Source organism: Chanos chanos, chromosome 6, assembly GCF_902362185.1.
Source record: "Chanos chanos chromosome 6, fChaCha1.1, whole genome shotgun sequence".
In the NCBI taxonomy this organism is placed as follows: domain Eukaryota; kingdom Metazoa; phylum Chordata; class Actinopteri; order Gonorynchiformes; family Chanidae; genus Chanos; species Chanos chanos.
In genome coordinates, this window is record NC_044500.1 from 35,441,271 (window position 1) to 35,462,384 (window position 21,114).

The 21,114-nt window shown below is 38.6% G+C and overlaps 2 protein-coding genes across 2 annotated transcripts; both read left to right on the forward strand.

Annotated features, from left to right (window-relative positions):
- Positions 1-2,612: 2,612 nt before the first annotated feature.
- Positions 2,613-3,984, forward strand: comtb (catechol-O-methyltransferase b). The gene is made up of 5 exons (XM_030778303.1): positions 2,613-2,783; positions 2,927-3,044; positions 3,187-3,380; positions 3,528-3,659; positions 3,805-3,984. Exons 1-5 carry the CDS (start codon positions 2,613-2,615, stop codon positions 3,982-3,984), a joined length of 795 nt encoding a protein of 264 aa, XP_030634163.1.
- Positions 3,985-7,472: 3,488 nt separating this feature from the next.
- On the forward strand, positions 7,473-19,784 carry grm6b (glutamate receptor, metabotropic 6b). Its single transcript, XM_030778304.1, has 10 exons — positions 7,473-8,021; positions 11,789-12,005; positions 12,257-12,392; positions 12,713-12,867; positions 13,074-13,214; positions 13,411-13,611; positions 14,905-15,044; positions 15,406-16,029; positions 16,715-17,026; positions 19,545-19,784. The coding sequence occupies exons 1-10, from the start codon at positions 7,473-7,475 to the stop codon at positions 19,782-19,784; spliced, it is 2,715 nt and encodes a 904-aa protein (XP_030634164.1).
- Positions 19,785-21,114: the final 1,330 nt, after the last annotated feature.

Here is a 21,114-nt window from a genome sequence, read left to right on the forward strand (position 1 = left end):
ATGCATTTAAATTGGTAATATATCTTGAATTACAATGCCTGTAAAAGTAAATGCCATTTAATAAATATGAATATTAAAATACGTAGTGTAATCTATTTTGCTTTGTGAATCCACAAAAATGATTATAAGTGGGATCATCAGGGCTCAACTGGTATAACATATAACACAGTGTATAACTAATATAATACAAATACATTGTGTAAGACATTTGTTGATGTCAGATCCCTGTTTTTACGCAGGAGAAGGTATTAAGTTTGGGATCTTTCTCTAACTTTCTTTCCTGCAGTCAGTTTTTTCTCCTCAGCACATGTAACTGTGTGTATGTATGGATAGTATCTGTCTGTCTGTCTGTCAGTCCATCTTCCTATCTGTCTATTCATCCGTGCATCCTATTTTATTTTATTTTATTTTGGTTAATCTATTTCCTTAGGAGAATCATCTTAGTTTAATTCCAGTTGGTAGCATAGGGGTGCTATTAAACAATATAATGCACTGTGTGAATTAAGCAAAGACAACACTCTGTGGTCCCGTGTGTATCTGCCAGCTGGACACTCAGCCACACATTCCTCCCTGCTCACAAAATTAAAAGTGATGAGAATTAGAGACAGCAAAGTGAGCAGCTGGTCAGGAGAGAATGGGTGTGTGTTTGCATGTGGAAAAAAGGAGAAACTGGTGGACAGAGGAGTCTCAGAGAGAGGGAGAGAGAGAGAGAGAGAGAGGGAGAGAGAGAGAGAGAGGAAGAGAGAAAGAGAGAGAGAGAGGGCGAAAGAGAAGACAGTTTGAGAGGATCGGAGCACTGATAGGGAAAACTTCCACCCTTCAGATACAAGTAAGGTCCCTATTTATAAACTGTTTCATTTTTGCATTTGTTTTGTTTTCTTATGTGTGCATGGAAACAATTGTTTTGTTTTAAGCTTGCACACTTTGCTGTGATTTTAGTCTTATTTATCTTGTACTGTTTGTCTAATTATGAATATTTGTTCAGAATGTTGTGAAAGAACATATGTTACGTGCATTCTTGGCCAAAGACTTTTTGTACTTTATTTTTAAATGGCCTTGCATTTAAAAATAAAATGAAAGTTTTTTAATGTACTTTTTTTGGTTCAGGACATGTTACAAGCAGATATGGTGAAAAGCTCTGCAAATTAGACAAAATCCTATTTTGGAAATAGGCACTGTACGTTTTCTAGTCATCCCATTCCAATTAGCAAGTCACAACATCTAACTGCTAGGGGATGCTCTGCTATCAGCAACAATCTCAGGGCTTATTCTTAAAGCTCTCCTGTGACATCTGCCTTCCATCATGTTCCTTTGAAAAGATTGTGTCTTTAGTACAGCACTGTTTTGAGTGTTTTGTCTGTTTCAAAAGTAGCATCTTGTTTTACCACTTTTAAAAATGTGTTTAATGTTAGCCGTTTCAATTCAAATATAATAAAAGTAGTGTATGATCCTGACAGTCTATAGTGTTTATGAACAAGCATAATCCCGATCAGCAATTTCCATAATATTCGAAAATTTTAATTACTATCCAAATTTTGCACTTTGCAGTGTGCACTGTTGTCCAGCTATGGTCACCTCTCTTCAACGTTCAGCCGAGTGGATTTACCCTCTAACAAAAGCGGTCTAACAAAGTGGCTGAGTTCTGCATTCCGCTCGTTTGTGTATATGTTCAAAGAAAAACAGGGTACAAATAGTCACAGCCCCTCTTGTGAGGTACCATGTCCTTTTGTCTCACAGCTCTTAACCCTGAGCCTGTTGCCATGCAACTCTAAGCCCAACTTAAGAGCAAAATCCTAAGCATCTCTACTCCTCTCCTTGTATTCTTCAGTGGTATTGTAAATGTGTAGATCAAATGCAATCCTTTTTTTGTTTCTTTTTGATGTTGGTTTTGCTCTGGTGCTCCTGTTTTCCCACTGACTTAAACTATGGAGTAGGTGTATGCGGTAGGAGGTCGGAGGCAGAGGGTTTTATCTGCTGCATAGTAAACACCCATCTCATTAGAACCCGACAATGAGAGATGAATAGGGAGGTGAAAGCAGCGCGTGGATGCGAGCGGCCATTTCCATAACCATTCATTTCATTATAAAAAGATAACTGCATATTTACAAGTGCATGAATTAGGTCTCCGGAGTTGTAAGTTCTTTGCAATCAAATATCTTTCATGCATGATGCCGTAATGATTAAATCTAATGAAATATTAAGGCATAGCAACAAAATCCTTATAAGAATCTAAGAGGTTCTTTTTTTTTCTTTTTTTCTTTGCAAACTCAAGAAATACTCAACATGGCACACTTCTATGCTGCAGTGGCCTATTCTGAAATACAATAATACTAGTGATAATACAACAGCCTCAAGTCAGAGCTTCCATCAGAACTGACTAATGTAAACTGGTAGACATGTATGATACTGTTACATTACCCAGCATTATATCCAAGGCATTACCCTATTTCCCAATACATTATTAAATAGTAAGCTATGTTAGAATTACCTACATACCCTAACAAAGTCAATGTGTTCAAGAGTGGTATCCATGAAATCTCTTATTATGTATGATGTCGACCGTGATTGTTTCACATTAAGATTACTCCTCTCCATGTCTCTGTCTGTGTAGTATGTGGCTCATGCTGGTGGTATGGTTTGCTGGAGCTGCAGCTGTGCTATATTCTCTGTACTGCTGGGTGATCCCTTCAGCTGTGCAGTATAATGGCAAATTAGCACTACTGTGGCATGATGTTATTGTTGAGCACCTTCTTGACACTCTGACCAGAACAACTCGACCTCAGGTAATATTTTCAGATTTTTTTTTAGCATGATTTTCATCATTTTAATACATCTCGTATATCAAGGTGTGCAGAATTAAGCTCAAAATTAAGACTCTGATTTGTCTTTGCACTGCACCCTCTTGTCTCTTTTTGACTCTGGTCAGCGGCTGCTAAGAGCAGTTCAGAAAAATGCCACCCGCAACAACCCTTTAAGTGTGATCTCGGCTATTGACGATTTTTGCCGGCACAGAGAGTGGGCCATGAATGTAGGGGATGAGAAAGGTAAGGCTGAAATCATTTTAATGAAACTCTGTTTGGGACAAGTATCTACTTCTTTTTTTAGCTATTTTAAATCAGTTAATCTATAAATGCTTATTCAATGTATTTGAGCGTGTCTGTTTTGTGTTTGATCGAATACAAACAGGTTTTATCCTGGACTCAGTGGTCAACGAGGTGAGTCCGGTGACAGCGCTTGAATTGGGTGCTTATTGTGGATACTCAGCAGTGCGCATTGCCCGCCTCTTGCCTCCTGGTGCTTGTCTCATTACCCTAGAATTCAACCCCGATTATGCTGCCATTGCTCGTCAAGTCATTGCATGGGCTGGTCTGGAGGACAAGGTAAGAATGGAGTTGCTCTTTACCAGATGCTGTATTTAGAGAGCAAAATACAATTACATAAATCATTTCAAAATCACTGAGAGGCTGAAATTATGTTTTAATGTAATTGTCATATTACTTTGAAATGATGGGATCTGTGCTTTTTAGGTACAACTGGTTGAAGGAGCTTCTGGAGACTGGATCCCACGGATGAAGGAGCACTTTGGCATTGAAACATTTGACTTTGTTTTCCTTGACCACTGGAAGGATAGCTACCTGCCTGACACCAAACTGCTGGAGGTATCCCGTCATTATCATTAGTGCATGAATCACCATATACAGTACTTTGTTTTTGAATATAATATTGCTTTTGAGTATAAAATTCTCCCCATGACTAGGAACAAAAGCTGACAAAAACACCAGACTTCTCTTACTCTCTGTGCAGGAATGTGGGCTTCTTCGGAAGGGCACTGTGCTGCTGGCTGACAATGTTATCTGCCCTGGAGCTCCAGACTATCTGGAATATGTTCGGAAAAGCCTTTCCTATGAGAGTCGTTTCTTCAAGTCACACCTGGAATACACCAAGGCTGAGGATGGCCTGGAGAAGTCTGTGTATCTGAGCTAGAGAGAGAACAAGGAACACAGAATTCGGAATCTCTCCTACGTGGTTCCTTCTACAGCGGGTTCAATCTGTGTGGTCTGCAAAATTTTAAAGAGCTTTCGTCTGTGATGCCATCTGGATCTGTTTGCTTTCGCCACAAACAAATCAGTGTAATTCTTTGAGAACTGTAATCTGAGTAGGAAGAGTGCACATAGGTGAATTATAAAACGTAACTTTCTGTCAATCAGAACGGTTTCATTTTTCAAATGAAGTACACAAAAATTTGAGTGCATCTTAACGAGAAGATGTAGCACGACATATCATTTTTAAACAGTAGAGGGCGAAAGAACCTAGAGAATGTGACCGAGGACTGTTCGTCTCTCACCCTTACATGCTTAAGCATTGCTGTTTTTTCTTTCTTTCTACAGAACAGCTACTTATCTCTGCACATACATTTACCTAGGTAGAATTCCCTCCTTACTTGAAGGTGATGGGAAGAAAACAACAGTTCTGTCAGCTAGGACCGCTTAAAGCCATTAGGCACTTCTGCCTTAACCTCTGCCTCTCTTTCTATGCTCCTGTGGATTAAACAAGAATTACTGCATTACTTAATTACTCAATATCTGAAATGAACTTCCAGATTTTTGTCAGCTGCAGTCTTGTTTGTCAAATGTTTTTCTTTGTAACAGTTATGTATATTTATATTATTCTTATCATGTCTGTAGTTAGGTCATTTGAGCCCATGTTTGAGTTTACATTGTAATCTGAAGTAATCTGTTGCCTTTAAAATGAACTGTTATACAAGCATTACCTGATCTTATATTGACAGTAGTACTGGGTGACCGTAGTACTGAGTCACCACGATCACTGAAAGTCCTGTCTTAGTCGTCTGTAGTTTAATTTCTCTCACTGACCACCTGTTTGAGAGTTTCAGACTGCATGCACTTTGTTGCTCATTGTTCTAAAATATACAGACTGCATGTTTTGCATTTGTTTCAGAAACTCACACCGATAGCCTACTCTTGACCAATTAGCGCCCCCGCTGCGGATTTAAATATCAGTGTAATAAATGTTTGCACCTACACAATGTAAATATTTTTCTTCAGTATATAAATATGGACAATTTTTAACCATTTATCCAACCCATTTTCAGTATTTATGTAACTCTATGTCCAAACTGTCACCTTTACTTTCAAAATTTCTTTCTGCCTTCCGCAGTTAACGTTGTAATGAAATCGTCAAATCATTCGCGAAAAATACAAATTTGTGTGGTGTATATTGCCCTTAAAGCGATAACAGTTAGTGATGAGCGTTTGTATTATATAGCCTATAGTTATATTACTGTTACTTCTTATTGTACTCTGACCTAAGACCCGCGTAACCTCGTAATGAACTAGATACTACTTTTCTGTCGCTCAAAAATCGCCAAGCATACAGAAACAAACCTCAGACAAAAAACACTCTAGGACTCTCACCAACTGGCATTTATATGGATCAGATATTTTTGTGATCACCCAGCATGGTATATTCAGGAAAACTACACTCGAGTGTCTACATAAAACTCAGTGAATCGTTAGGCTGTCCCTATAAGGCATCTTAAATGCAAGCAAGCTGTAATCCCAATCTGTACCCATTAATGTCCATCGAGAGAGCAACAGAGGAAAAGAGAGAGAGAGAGAGAGAGCGAGAGAGAGAGAGAGAGAGAGAGAGAGAGAGAGAGAGAGAGCGAGAGAGAGAGAGAGAGAGAGCTTTTAAGGGATTTGACAGTGATTTGTGGAATCACAGTTATGGAATGTTGTGCTTTTCTACTTTTCGCGAGAAGAAAATAGCCATGATGCTCCACCAAAGCCTCAAAAACCTTCATTCTTAGCTATTTTCACCACATTTATTATTCTTTTAGTCATTTTCATAATTTCACATGTCTTGCCGTCATTGTCATCGCATCTTGGAGCAGCAGGAACATACTGAGATGATAGCTGACCGCTCGTATATTAGAGACACCAGCTATGAACATGCCTCCAGCATCATCAAATACCGCTTTCATATGGAAGCTTACTGCCAAATCCATCAATCGATGAACGTTAAGACGGGATAAAATGATAATGTCAGGTGAGTGGTCCTGTAATTGTTCTGAATACTGTCACTTTTACGATTTTAGTTACAATGTTAGTTTGACCTAAAAAACGCAGTATATTTTCAATACAAGTTAAATTAAACATGGAAATTACTGTTATTTTGTGGCTTATACACCAAATCGACGGCACCTGAAGGTTTATTTATTTATTTTTATTTTTTTCGAAAATGTCAACCACTACACGAACGAGTGTTTGCTTGCTCGCTGAAAAAAAAAATGTTCTATTGAAAACGTTTTCCTCTTGATTCCTTGACGGAATAGTCTGCCGCCGCCTCCTTTTCTCTGTCAAATCTTGTATGTAAAGCGCTTTCCCGCTCTCATGTTTGAGGAATATTTATCAACCAAATTTGCATATGTTGTACATATAGATGTATTGGTTCTGTGCGCCAGCTCAGTGGACTTTACAGGTGTACGTTTAGGTTTTGTTTATTTATTTTGTAATCAAAGTTATTTTGATCACGGTGCGTATATATACACAACATAGACAACTATGCAAAAACCATGCCACCCTCCACAAAAAAGTGCAATACAGAAATGTAAGTAAATTAATTAATTATTAACTCATATTTCTTGTCTCTCGTCCTCTGTACCCAAGCCCTAAAACAATGTATAATTTTTCAAACTCATCTCCAAATATTATTGAAGTGCAACATGGTTTATCTTTTAAAACACTGAACTGATCGTTATTAGAAACACGTTTTTCCCCCCACAACAGAGAGTCCATTATTACATGTTGTGAACAAAGTAAATGGAAGTCATCAGTTCTTACAGTGGTCAGTGGTCAGTGCAAAATAAGGATAAACCACAGCTTGTTTTAATTGCACTTATGTTATTGCATTTCACTTTGAAACACTTCATATACCAGTGGACTATTTGGGAGTAGCTTTTCAGTGAAGCAGGTGTATTCTTGTGTATATGCCATCCACTATTTTCTTCTCTCTGTGCAGTTGCTGATGGGGACTCTGATCACACAAAAAAGATTTCTCTTATTGCTATTTGAGGAGAGATTTTTAGGGCAATCAGACTTGCAGTTCTGATGATAGAAAGGTAGAAATTGGAGAGTACAACCTTGTTAGCTTTTTAGTCTGATTATCAGTTAATCTTTTGGGACACTGAATCAAGACAGCTCAACTGCAGAACAGCAGCTGGATAGAGGCAATGTGATAGTGAATTAGTCATGCTAATAGAAGATATATACTGCCACTAATCTTATCTGTATTAAATGCTGAACAAATGTCATCAAATAAATGTCCTCAGAAAGTATATTTTTTCCTGTTTGTCTGTCTCTGTTGTATCTTATTTTCCTCTAGGAGCCACAGGTAGAAGGTCAAGCCTTGTGCTGTAGCAGTGGAAATAGTAACCTGGCACGGTGATGACCATGACACTAAAGCACCACACGTCTTTGTCATGTTATAACTGTGTTAGCTTTAGGTCATTTAGATGTTGTGCTCTTACCTGGATTCACCTTCTCTGGATGCTGTTGGTGGTATTGGCCCCAGAGTCATGGGCTCACCAGGGTACCCAACCACATTCCATCAAGATTGAGGGGGACATCACACTGGGGGGGCTATTTCCAGTGCACTCTCGTGGACCTGCTGGAGTACCCTGTGGAGAAATTAAGAAGGAGAAGGGCATTCATCGTATGGAGGCTATGCTGTATGCTTTGGATCAGATCAACAGTGATCCTGACGTGCTGCCCAACATAACCCTTGGGGCAAGGATACTGGACACATGCTCCAGAGACACCTACGCATTGGAGCAGTCACTCACTTTTGTCCAGGCCCTCATCCAGAAAGACAACTCAGATGTGCGCTGCTCAAACGGTGAACCGCCCATCATCCCTAAACCCGAGCGTGTGGTTGGGGTAATCGGTGCCTCAGCCAGCTCCGTGTCCATCATGGTTGCCAACGTTTTGCGACTGTTTGCGGTGAGAGCTCTTTTATAAGATTATCGATGCCTACCGTCTTCCTTTGGGTCAAATTCATTTTGCACTTCCACCAGCTTCCTGTCATGCTAATTCTCTCATTTTCATGCTTGCTCTTTGTTTGCTTAAATGGGTAAAAACACTTCCTGATCCAATGGGCTTTTTCTCAGTATCACATACAAGGCAGTTGTCTGATTTAATTGCAGCGGATGGAGACGTATTCACTTTCATGAGAACTGCCTTGTGATTGGGTTCTGCAGCGAAACAGATAGGAGAGCGCTATGGAAAGTGTAACTAATTCAGTTCTGAGCTGTTAAAGGCTTCGGATAGTGTTTCAGCTCTGTGGCTGTGGCCTCTGAGAGAGAGAGAGAGAGAGAGAGCTGCTTAAGAAAGACCCTCTTCTTCCTCCTCTCCTTATTTTCCAGGGAGAAATTGATCCGCAGATCTGAATAGAATGTGGAGTTGACGGATGATTTCAAAACATGAGCGCGGCAGCGCTCATGAATATTTGAGCAAAATCCAAAATAACTGGGAATATATGCTGAGAGAGCACTTTATTGTGGTCCTACCTTCCCAAATATATTCATCTTCAGACTATTTTTCATATGATCATCCAGTCTACAAATCCATCTGGAACCAAATCCAATTTTACAGCTCTCTTTTAAAATGATTCATGTTCCCTGTCTGTTTTTGGTCCCTCCCACATGCTGCTTGTGTTTCCATGCTCTGTCACAATAAAGTAAAAGAGGGGCAGTAAACCCACTGAACAGTTAACCGCATTCACAATGACGTTACACAGGTCACGACTAAACAAGAGCTTAGGAAATTAGGGAGTCTGTGACCTAGTGGTTACACCATTGAATTAAGTGTCTTTTTGGCTATTTCACAAAATGGAATGCATCATCTCTAATTATCACAGTAATACCTTTTTCAAGGTTGAATTTTTCAAGGACTCTTTGTAATTTACTTTGCTGTGAATCTTTTGTCCAAAACATTTGAAATGTCCACTATCGAGATAGACTGTATCCCGAAATTAAATGATTTAAAAAAATGAGTTTTAAGAATTAATGGGGTACTTAGGATTTGTCATTTTCATGATGGGTAGATCTGCCACACGAGTTCAACGTCCTAGTTATCAGATCAAATATGATCTGACAACGCAACAAAAAAAAATAAAATGTTTCGATTTGAAGACTTACAATACTAATAGTATTCCAATCTATAGTACTGTGAAACTTTATCTTTCCATAATGAGTGCAAGGCCATTTTCCTTGCAGATAGCTATTAAGTAGGGGCGAAGGAGTCAGCTTGCATGCAGGGGCAGATGTTAACTACAGAATTATGGAGGCTGTCCTCCATTAAGCCCCTCTCAGCAGCTCAGACTCCTGCTGGAAAATAGAGCATCAGGCCAGAGAGATGCCTGGTACATCAGCTACGGGCAACTTCTGTTTGACGGCATTAACAGCATGTTCAGAAGACAGCGCTAACTGCAAATGTACAGCGGCCGCTATTACGGGAGGTTATTAAGTATATGTCCATGTCCGCATGCTTTTGACCCCATAGTCTCTAACTATCCTGGGGCACGTAATCCAGAGAAGGACTCTGTGAAATTAGCAAAAGAACAAATGTGTTGTGTTTTACTTTTATGGATTTTTATGGATATGCACAATTCCTTTAAAGATTACTTGAAAACATTCAGGGATTTGGAGATTACACATTTATATATTTATATAATTCTATTTTTTTTTTCCACATCAGGAAAAAGTTCTTGCAAAATTTTGGTGAGTCACAAAAATGTGTCACAGTGAATCAGTAATAAACAATATGTACCTGGTAAAATGATTGAGGATGGTTAGATTGATGCAGCTGTGAAGACCTTTCTAAGAGACCCGAATCCACATAATACACACGTTTTAAATATAGAGTGACAGACAAGTAATAGTGCACTAGATAATATCTTTTCACTTCTTGTCATAATTGTGCATTACAGGATGAGATATGCATACTTTTGTGAAGTATATGTATACAAGAGGAGATGTGGATGTTTTCATATGAATCTTTGGTCTTAAAAGATATTTGTTTCCCACGTTTCCTCATCTTACTGATGTGCATTGATCTTCAGGGTTTGTGCAAAGACAACATTAGTGTTGTTTCAGATTAAGTATACCCTAATCTGTCTCAAGACCCTGGTTCCCGTGAGACGCACAACTCAAGAACTGGGTTGTAATGACCATTAAGACACTTGGTAAGGATAATGTCTTTGAAAACTTTAACATGCAGCATACAAGAATGAATTGAATTTATTAATATGCCAAACCATTCTTCAGGGCATGGTTGATAATACTCGTTTTCCCAAAGATAGAAATAACAAAAATGGGTCATTTTATTGTATTCTAGTGGTAGAGACAAAAATAAAAAAGGAATATATAGCTAATGACACAAATTAGAAATTGCAGCCAGTGGCTCACACATTAAAAACAAAACTCTCCTCTTCCTTGCACCAATAAAAAAATATAGTCAAGGCCACAATCCTGATTTCCTTTCATTAAATTTCCTTTCTGTGAAATGTGGGAGTGGCATATATGTTCAGAGAAATTTCTAGGTTATTATATTATGAATTGTGGCAGTATCTCACAAAGATTTCAGAGGCAAACATTTTATCAAACTGAAAGAGACTTTTAAAAGGTCATGAATTTATAATAACATTTGCTAAAAAAAGAGAATTGTTAGGGTTGTTTGTTTTGTTGTAGTTGCATCAACAGCTTGTCTGTCATTCTAATATGTCAAAGCTAATTCGGTTAATGCTCATTTGCCTCTTTATTCACAATTCTCTTGTGTGGTTTCTGTGGGAAAAGTGTGGTTCAGATTTGATATATTCCTTAATGGAGGGTTGTATAAGCTCTCAGTTGATCAATCACAGCCATGGGAAGATGCTGTAACAGGATGCAACATACACGTGCTTCACGATGAGGGTGGAGTTGAAGGGGTTAAACCAGCCAGAGCAAATATAAGCCACATGTAGCCATCAGAATTAAATATATTGTATGGCTTACAGCTGAGAAATGGCAACCTTGTCTCTTGATCTCTATCTCTCTCCCTCTGTGCTTAACGTAATTTGACTAAAACCCCTCTAATCCTTCCAGATAATCTGTCAAATGGTCCTCTCCCTCTTCCCTCCTTCTCCCTCCTCTGTGTCTACCTTTCTCTCCGTGTCCCTTTGCCCCTCTTCTTTAAAGAACCCTTCATTAAGCCAGCAGCCAGCAGACATTAGTCGGTGTAAAGCCAGGTCCACCGACATCAACTGGGTCATTAAGAAACTGGCACAGCAGTAAATTAATCTTCTCATCCATTTTTTTCCCCCAAACAAATGCTTTTACAGCTCAAGCTTAGACCATCGCATCTGACCATGATTTTATGTACTCCAGCCAATGTAACACAGTAGTTACAGCTTTGAAAAGACTATAAAAGTGTTTAGTTCTACAGTATTTGCATGCATATGCACTTTGATATTGGTATAAATACTTTAACTACTTTGGATTGCTTGTAGTTATGATATCCAGTTTAGTCCAGACTAAATAGAACTTTTTTGAATGTTGGAATGTTGGCCATGTAAACAAATAGAATGATAGGTTATTTCTTCAAAGGGTGAGTTTTTTTCAAGTTTCTTTGAATTTTCATGCTCTTTCTTTCTTTCTTTCTTTCTTTCTTTCTTTCTTTCTTTCTTTCTTTCTTTCTTTGTCTTAATTTGTTTGTTTGTTTGTATTCTGTAGATTCCACAGATCAGTTATGCTTCCACAGCACCTGAGCTGAGTGACAACAACCGCTATGATTATTTCTCTCGAGTGGTACCTCCAGATTCTTTCCAGGCTCAGGCCATGGTGGACATAGTTAAAGCCATGGGCTGGAACTATGTGTCCACACTAGCATCAGAGGGCAATTATGGAGAGAGCGGAGTTGATGCTTTCATACAGATATCCAGAGAAGCAGGTACAGTATATGAAACATCTTTCGAGATGTTCACTTTCATCCTTGTCCTCTGGCCAAGTTGATCTACCTTAGGATAAAAAAAGCTGGTGCCACAATGTTTTGGTACACAGTGCTTTTTTTTTGCAAACATTAAGAACTGACCTTCAAGCAAGGTCAGATTTTGAAATTCCATGTATTTTTATTCTATATGGATATTATGCTTATAAACCTGGGATTATCCTGCTAATACTGGCATATCTTCATCTATTTAGGAGGTCTGTGTATCGCCCAATCCATCAAAATTCCTAGAGAGCCCAGACCTGGAGAGTTTGACAAGATCATTAAGAGGTTAATGGAGACCTCCAATGCCAGAGGGGTTATTATCTTTGCTAATGAAGATGATATCAAGTGAGTAGCTCCCTGGAATTCTCAGTGATTCTCGTTGGCAGGATGTGTTTCTGCCAGTGATGATCATGTTGTAACCATAAGGTCACGCACTTGGTGACTGAGTGTTGTTGATGTTTGTGTTCTGAGAAACTACAGCAGCTGAGCAAGCAAAGAACTTCCATTACGGCCTATTACCCAAATGACACAAAACTATGTGTAGAGAACAGCTGAGGCTAAAATGATCTTCTGTGTTTTTTTTCTCTCTCTTTTTTTAAAAATGATCTTGTACACTAAAAATTAAGCTGTAAAATCAGGTTACTGATATTCATGCTCTATTGTAGACGGGTTCTTGAGGCGGCAAAGACAGCCAATTTGACGGGTCACTTCCTATTTGTGGGCTCTGATAGCTGGGGAGCCAAGATCTCTCCCATTTTAAACCAAGAGGATGTGGCAGAGGGAGCTGTCACCATCCTGCCCAAAAGGGCATCTATTGAAGGTATGACGATCAGTCATGTGTAACATGTAATAAGAAGTATTACATACATAATGTTATTATTTTTTGCCTTCAAAGACAGGGGACAAGACACATTTAATTTACCATTTAATTTCAGGACGTTATATTAGATAAATAATACAGTAATTGGTGAGTTTGCTTGTTGATGACATGAATGGCAGTAACCAATGTCATTGTCTTCTCTCCAGGTTTTGACCAATACTTCACCTCAAGATCCCTGGAGAATAACAGGAGAAACATCTGGTTTGCTGAATTTTGGGAAGATGATTTTAAGTGCAAGCTGACACGACCAGGCGTAAGAGTAGACACTGGCCAAAGGAAATGCACAGGTAATGGAACACATCGTGTCTGTCGATTTTGTCGAATCTGTGAAAAATCTATGATCTCAAATGAAAAAACCAGAAAGTGAGTTTTTAGTTATTTAAACGGCTTTCGCACTTAAACTGATATTGCCACGACATAATTTTTAAAAGTGTATTTATCAGCTGATGTTTACTGTATTTATTTTGTTGCCTGGTGTACCAGGCGAGGAACGGATCAGCAGAGACTCTCCGTATGAGCAGGAGGGGAAAGTACAGTTTGTGATTGATGCTGTGTATGCTATGGCCCATGCCCTACACAACATGCATTTGGACCTCTGCCCTGGAGCCACAAACGTCTGTGACAAAATGGACCCTGTGGAGGGAGGCATGCTGCTTAGTTATATCCGAGCAGTTAATTTCAATGGTGAGTTAGAGGCTTCTGGAGTGCTGTGGACAATGGAGAGTCTACAGGAAGTAGGTAGTGAGAGAAGATACAGACTTTGCTAAATGAATGGAGTGAATATACATTTAGCTAGTTAGTTCATTAGTTAGATAAATGAATGAATGAATGAATGAATGAATGAATGAATGAATGAAAAAAAATGAATACTGATAGAATGTACCGATATAGGCTGATAAAGGATCATACTGGATAAATTTCAGTTAACTGTAAAATGTAGGATATAAGTGGTTACACAGTATATTCAAACCAAAGAGACACATTCTAGAAAAAAGAGAGATTCGCTTCGTGTATCATTTTTTTTTTAAATGAATATTCAGTGATTTCTGGTGCTCAAGAAATCTTTGCAGACAATACAATCGTGTCCTGTACTGCATTTATCATTACTTGAACAAAATGTAACTTGTTAAGATGATAAGCAAATTTTTCAGGTGTTGTGATGGTACGATACAAAAGTTTCAAAAAAGAGAATAAGCCATATATTTTCAAAAAAGAGCCCTGTGTGCTCATGAGGGTCCCATGGGTGAGTCTGTGAGTGGAGGGAAGAGGTCAAGCTTAAGATGGTGTCCTATGCTAGCCTGAAGAGATCCACTAATGCACAGTGCAACAGTACATAAACCATAGTTTTAAATCCACTCTCTCTCCCTAGGGCAGCCTCTCTTCAAACTCAAAGCACATTTGCTTTTGAGGGCTATCTTTCAGTGAAAATCCTCCTTTTTCTGTCACTGGTTTTGAGTCCAAGACGTTTTTTTTGTTGATGAAAAGCACTGGCATTCAGTTTTCCTCAGTGTAAGCATCTCTCTTTTGTTTGGAAATCCTCTTGGCTTTAAATGCCTTAGGGGACCTAGACAATCACACACTCACATTAAGACCTGAGAGCCTGAAGAGGACTCTTGTATGAATGGAGACAACCCTTTTGTTGCTGGACTCTCGGTTGTGTCTTTCTAGTTTTGCACTGATGGGATGAAAAAATCTAAGTGTCAGGATTGATTATTCTTTTTTATCATACAGGCTGAATTAGAGGTGAATAACCTCTAAATGTGAAGAAGTGTCTCACAAAATGTCATACAGATCAAAATGAAAAAAAAGAAGAAAAAACATGGTTATGCTGATGTGCCCCATACATCTTGAATGCATTCTGAACATTGTCTACTTTGCATTTATATGAGTTATTCCACACACATGTTCCATTTCTGGAATATATCTACATCTGTCCTATTACATCCAGCGCTAAAACCTTCTCTGTTTAATCCATAGGCAGCGCAGGAACCGGGGTGATGTTTAATGAGAATGGAGATGCACCAGGACGTTATGATATATTCCAGTACCAGCTCTCCAATACTACTAACCCTGGCTATAAGAACATTGGCCAGTGGACAAACCACTTACGACTGAATGTAAGTAATGTAAAAAACAGACTTTATTTTTGAACATTCAGTGGGTGATACTTGGCTGGTTGTATCATTAGATAAAAGTGTATAGTTACTGTTTGAAAATATTTTCTGCTTGAATTTTATGAGAAAGCTTAAAGCTGTTCCATTTAGTGCACTTGGAATGATTGTCAGTGCATGTTACTAATCTTCTTCACTAAATCTTACATAATAGTAAAGGCTTTTGGTAAGAGGATAACTAGGTCACTTTTAAGACGAACTGTCCAATAAATCAATAAAAAGGCCTTTAGATGTTACTGATACGCATGTTCTCGTAATCAATACCCTTTACGATACCATTTCCCCTCTCTTTCTCTTTGTCTGGAAGGCTGAAGAAATGCAGTGGTCTGGGGGAGACAGGCAGGTTCCAGACTCTGTTTGCAGTTTCCCTTGTGAATCAGGGGAGAGGAAGAGGATGGTGAAGGGCGTGCCGTGCTGCTGGCACTGTGAACTGTGTGATGGTTACCAATACCTCCTGGATGAGTTCAACTGTGACACCTGCCCCTTCGACATGAGACCCACCCCGAATCGCACAGGCTGTCGTCCTACCCCCATCATCAAGCTGGAGTGGAGCTCTCCCTGGGCCATCATTCCTGTTTTCTTGGCCGTGTTGGGCATCCTAGCGACCTCCGGCGTCATCATCACCTTCATCCGCTTCAATGACACGCCGATCGTGCGTGCTTCTGGCCGAGAGCTCAGCTACGTGCTGCTCACCGGCATCTTCCTCATTTATCTCATCACCTTCCTCATGATTGCCGAGCCAGGGGTGGTGGTGTGCGCCTTCCGCAGACTGCTGCTGGGTTTGGGCATGTGTATCAGCTACTCGGCCATGCTCACCAAGACCAACCGGATTTACCGCATCTTTGAACAGGGCAAGAAGTCAGTCACGCCCCCCAAGTTCATCAGCCCTACCTCACAGCTGATCATCACTTTCATTCTCATCTCAGTGCAGGTTAGGATGTGTTTTTGCATCCATTCTGCCCACAGTCTATTGGCTGCTCGGTCTTAGTTTATGGAAGTGCAAAGAATGTTTTTACATTATAATTCAGTGAGTAACAAGGACAGTCATAACTTCTTTACTGATTGCCACAATTTACTATCCCACGTTTAATTCATAATGAACTTAGGCAGGAAACTGCAAGGCAGTGTTTGAAAGAAAAGTAATTTGTTTTGCCCTCACGCTAGCCTTATAATGAATTATTCATATCACAATCAAAAAGCACACAAAAAAAAACAATATGTTATTGCCGTAATAATTACATGGCATTTACTCAGTCCGTAGCACCAGTACGGAGCTTAATATTGACTGTGAGTGCATTTTAGAGGTCTCTTATTTCTCTTTCGACTCTAAGCATACTCTCTCTTTACTTCAAGACATTTTTGTTCATTTTTTTCTCTTCTGTAAATTATTGATTACTGAGACACTAAATTTAAAAATTTATAGTGCTCTTCCTAAAAGTTTTATAACCCTACTATGACCAGTACTGATGTGCTTTGTTTGTGTTTTGTTTTTCAAATACTTTACATTGATGGAAAGTCCAGATAAAGACTGAACTTAAAGATAAGTGAGACTGAAACCTTTTAGGCTGTGTACATAACGTCACTAAAACAGTTTCTCTCTTTTTGCCTTCCTACAGCTTTTAGCGATTTTCATTTGGTTTGGCGTGTCTCCCCCACACACAATTATTGATTTTGAGGAGCTGCGTCCCCCCAATCCGGAGTTTGCACGCGGTATCTTGAAGTGTGACATGTCTGATCTGTCTATTATTGGCTGCCTGAGCTACAGTATTGTCCTTATGGTCACGTGCACTGTCTATGCCATCAAAAGCAGAGGAGTACCTGAGACTTTTAATGAGGCCAAGCCCATTGGCTTCACCATGTACACCACCTGTATCATCTGGCTGGCATTTGTGCCCATCTTCTTTGGAACAGCTCAGTCAACTGAGAAGGTAAAGTGTTTCATGTGTTTTGAGGTGATTATTTTGAGGTAGAGGAAATACAGGTTGTAGACACAACAGTGGAGACAACAAACAATATATAAACAGCCTATTTATTGATTATTCATATATGTTCTGAACAGCTCCAGATCTTCTTGAAGTACTGTTTTAAATGTTATGGCAGGTTTTTCAGGATTCAGTGTTATTTTTTTATGATGGAAAGTCATCGGTTCCTGTACTGGTTTAAGGAGGTAGAAATCCACTCCGAGAACTTCCCAAAAAGGTTCAGAGATGTCCCCACCATAGGGTGCACCTATGTTTAAGATGGTTGTATTCCCTAACCATAACTCTGCTGCAATTCTGACGGATTACTAATCAGATTCAGTGACTGCCATGAGATGGCTTCCCATACCATTAGAGGTCCACTACTGTGTTTAATAGTTGAGGAAAGGTAATATGGGTTAAAGGCTTCCTTTGGGGTTTTAAAAACAGTAAAAATACTTGTTTTTGATGTGACAATCTGATTTTTGTCCTTATTTCCAAAATAAGGTCAATCCCATATTGTGACTTGTGCACCTAACAATTCAGCTTCCAATAATCTGGTTTCTTTTAAAATTTGTAAGATGCTTTGTATTGCGTTTGGAATTCAGACATTAAGGCAGTATTCTTTTGATAGCACTATAGTAACATCGCACATAACAGAAATTGAACTTTAAAATATCATGACAGAATCAAATCATCCTGATCCTTGGATGGCTTTGTATTGGGTAACAGTGAAGTGATTATTAGTGTGAACTCATGCAGCATGGTATACATGCTGAAACTATTACATATTCTTTGAAAGTGGTTTGGTGTTCCTCAGAGTAAGACATTTATTGACCCCAGTCATTGCAATACCATTAATACCACTCATTATTTTAGAACTGGCAGCATTTAAACCTGACCCACCTAAAATTTGAATAATGTACAAGTTTTATTGGAATGCCAGTCGTATGTACCCTACCTCCCAGATTGGATGCACTTTCAAGCCATCCACACATGAATTCAGAGTCATTTAATTACATGTCTGTGTTGCCTCAGGATGATATTTGTGCATACCAATCACTAGAATTTCAATAGAGTCCAAACATCCTGACTAATAGAAGGCTGCATTATGAATCAGTCATCTGTAAAACTATTCACCCCCAGGTGCTTTTTATGTCTTTTCACATCTTCAGAGAAAGAAAGTATACAGAGACGAAAGATGAAAAAGAGGTCAGATGTGCTTGCATGTGTCCAGGATCTAAACAATCCAACACATTGTAGAAAACCCTCATGAGGAGCAGACAGTTTTTCTTTATTTATGTCATGGTATTCATTAACCTCAATCACAACCAAAAGGTGTTATTGCTTTCAAAGTATTGCTGAAAGCACTGAAAGCAATTTAAAAAAATAGTATATGTTGTAAGGGAAATATGTCCACGGGTCCTGTGGAAGTGTATAATTTAATGTTGATCACTGTTGTATTTGAAATGCCTGTTGTCACAACCTTTGGATTCTTGAAGAAAACTCTTCTTAGACTCATACATAGGAAAGAGCCTCGTGCTTTAATTTAAATGTCTATCTCCTATATGAGTTATGTCATAGATGAATTACTCATATAGTGAAACATGTGATGTATCTGATCACAGAAGAGGTCTGACAGGTGTATCCCTCTGGCTTTAATTAAAACTATAGTCTGTATAGAAGTGCAGTCTGTGTATAGCTATAGTCTCCCCTTTCCTTTAGCTGAGCCACATTGAGATCTGACCCTAAAACTGCAGCTAGTCTCATGTGAATTACTGATCTCTGGTTATCATTCCAACTATCATATGTCTTCCAGGACAGAGACAGGTTGGAGTAAGACTATGGGTGGGTTTTGGGGACTGGCGCTTCTTCTGTAATTAGAGTACTTTTTTTTTTTAAATATGAAATTAAAACAACAATTTAAAAAGTACTATTACTTTATTTGAACATAAACCAGCAAAACTGTCTTTGTTGAACATATCGGAACATAACAGAAAAACAAGACAGATATCAGTTGCTCTACATATACATTCACGTTCCCTACTGGTTTCAGTGGTCATAAATCTTTCACTGGATGCAATACACAAACACACTCTCATATTCATGCATGTACATGCACACACACGCACACACACACACACACACACACACACACACACACACACACACAGTCTTGCTGTGACTTAAAAAGTAACATAGCCATATGTCGAGAGGTGTCCTGTTTCAACCTTTTATGCTTGTTATCAGTTTCCATGTTCAGAGGAATGCATCTGAGCCAAAGTAATGTTGTCTTGCTGTGTATTTTGTAAATACCTAGAAGTATAATTATCAGTACTGCTTGGATTATTCTTTTATTTTGAATTCCATTGATCCACATTACTTATTAAATTAAATATTAGGTCAACTGGCTTTTAATTATGACCATCAAAGTAGTTGTGGTAATAGACCTGTATGCTGACTCTCAGTCTTTTTCCTCCTGAGCTAGATGTTCATCCAGACCACCACTCTGACCGTGTCCATGAGTCTTAGCGCCACTGTGTCTCTAGGCATGCTCTACATCCCCAAAGTATATGTCATCATTTTCCACCCGGAGCAAAATGTGCAGAAGCGAAAACGTAGCTTCAAATCCGTTGCCCAGGCTGCCACAGTCTCCACACATCTCTCCCAGAAATCCAATGACAAGCAGAACGGGGAAACCAAAATTGAACCAGACAGATCTCAGTAAGTTCCAGGAAGGAGTGCCGATTTTTATAGAGGTTTCTCTTGAAATATATTGAAATATACTGATTCATTTATCGGTATTCATATAGATTTGGAATATATTCATTATGTAGTATTACTGATAATACTTTAAGGTATTTCATCTACTCTTTGAATAAGATTATCTCACTTAACAGTATATATTGTATGTGTGTGTAATTGGTAAAATTTCATGATTAATGTTTTATAATGACATATTTTCCTCATTTTCAGGTAACCTTGGACTGCCAAGAAATTTGAACAAACTTGACCATGTAGCTGCTGAAGACTGAGGAAAACGTAACTACTGGGTCTACTGGGTCAAGAATGGGCGGACGGTCATGTTCAGGTCCATGCTGAACCTTACTAATTAGATGGATGAAGCCAAGATCTTGAGAAACTGGGATGGTGTTAATGATATTTATAGCAACAACCGAAAGACTAAATACTGACCCGAAATGAGAGGTGCTGGATTACTGAATTTAATGTACAATATGGACTGAAATAGCCATATGTGGACTTATGGATTCTATATACAGAGAAATATATTTCAAGTCCTACAACGGAAAGAATGTTTCCCCTTTTATATGCTTCTCTCCCCATCTAATAAGTCTGAGTTTGAGAATAACCTCTAGAAACAACCATATCATGCAGAGTTCCTTTTGACAGAGAATTAGTGTTAAAGTTTCAACTTTCAGCAAATCTGCATGGATTGTGTATGTGTCTGCAGTATTTGGATATTTGGGTAGGTGTTGATATGAGCTATAAGACATGTGACACCCTAGGATTAACTCGTAACATATGTGAACCTCATATGAAACTCACAAAATACGGTCAAGTCTTTATATCTACGCTTAACTGTTCTTTATTTTTCCAACTAGGAACAGTGTGAGCACAACACTGATAAAATCAATACTGTACAGGCTAACATTCATTTTAAGACATTTATCTTTGAAATTTTTAGCAAATCAAGTATAATTCAAAACATACCTTCAACTAAAGTTCTAAAGTGCTCTGAGATTAGTAATATAAGTAGTGTCAGAATTTTAATATATCCAGCAAAATACATTTGCAACAATGTAAACAGTTAACAAGATGAATATTATTGTGGTGTTCCACTGACAAAAGAAAATTACTGTTCATTTGAGTATAAAACATAGGCTTTGCATTTTGCATTGTGCCATATAACTTTTATGTTCTGCTGTGTGACAGATCATTGTTCTGAAAGATTCCATGTTAGTTTCCTACGATGACACTTTGTGAAAACATCTGGATTATGTTGATTACAGAAAACATGATTATCTACCTCGTGGTTT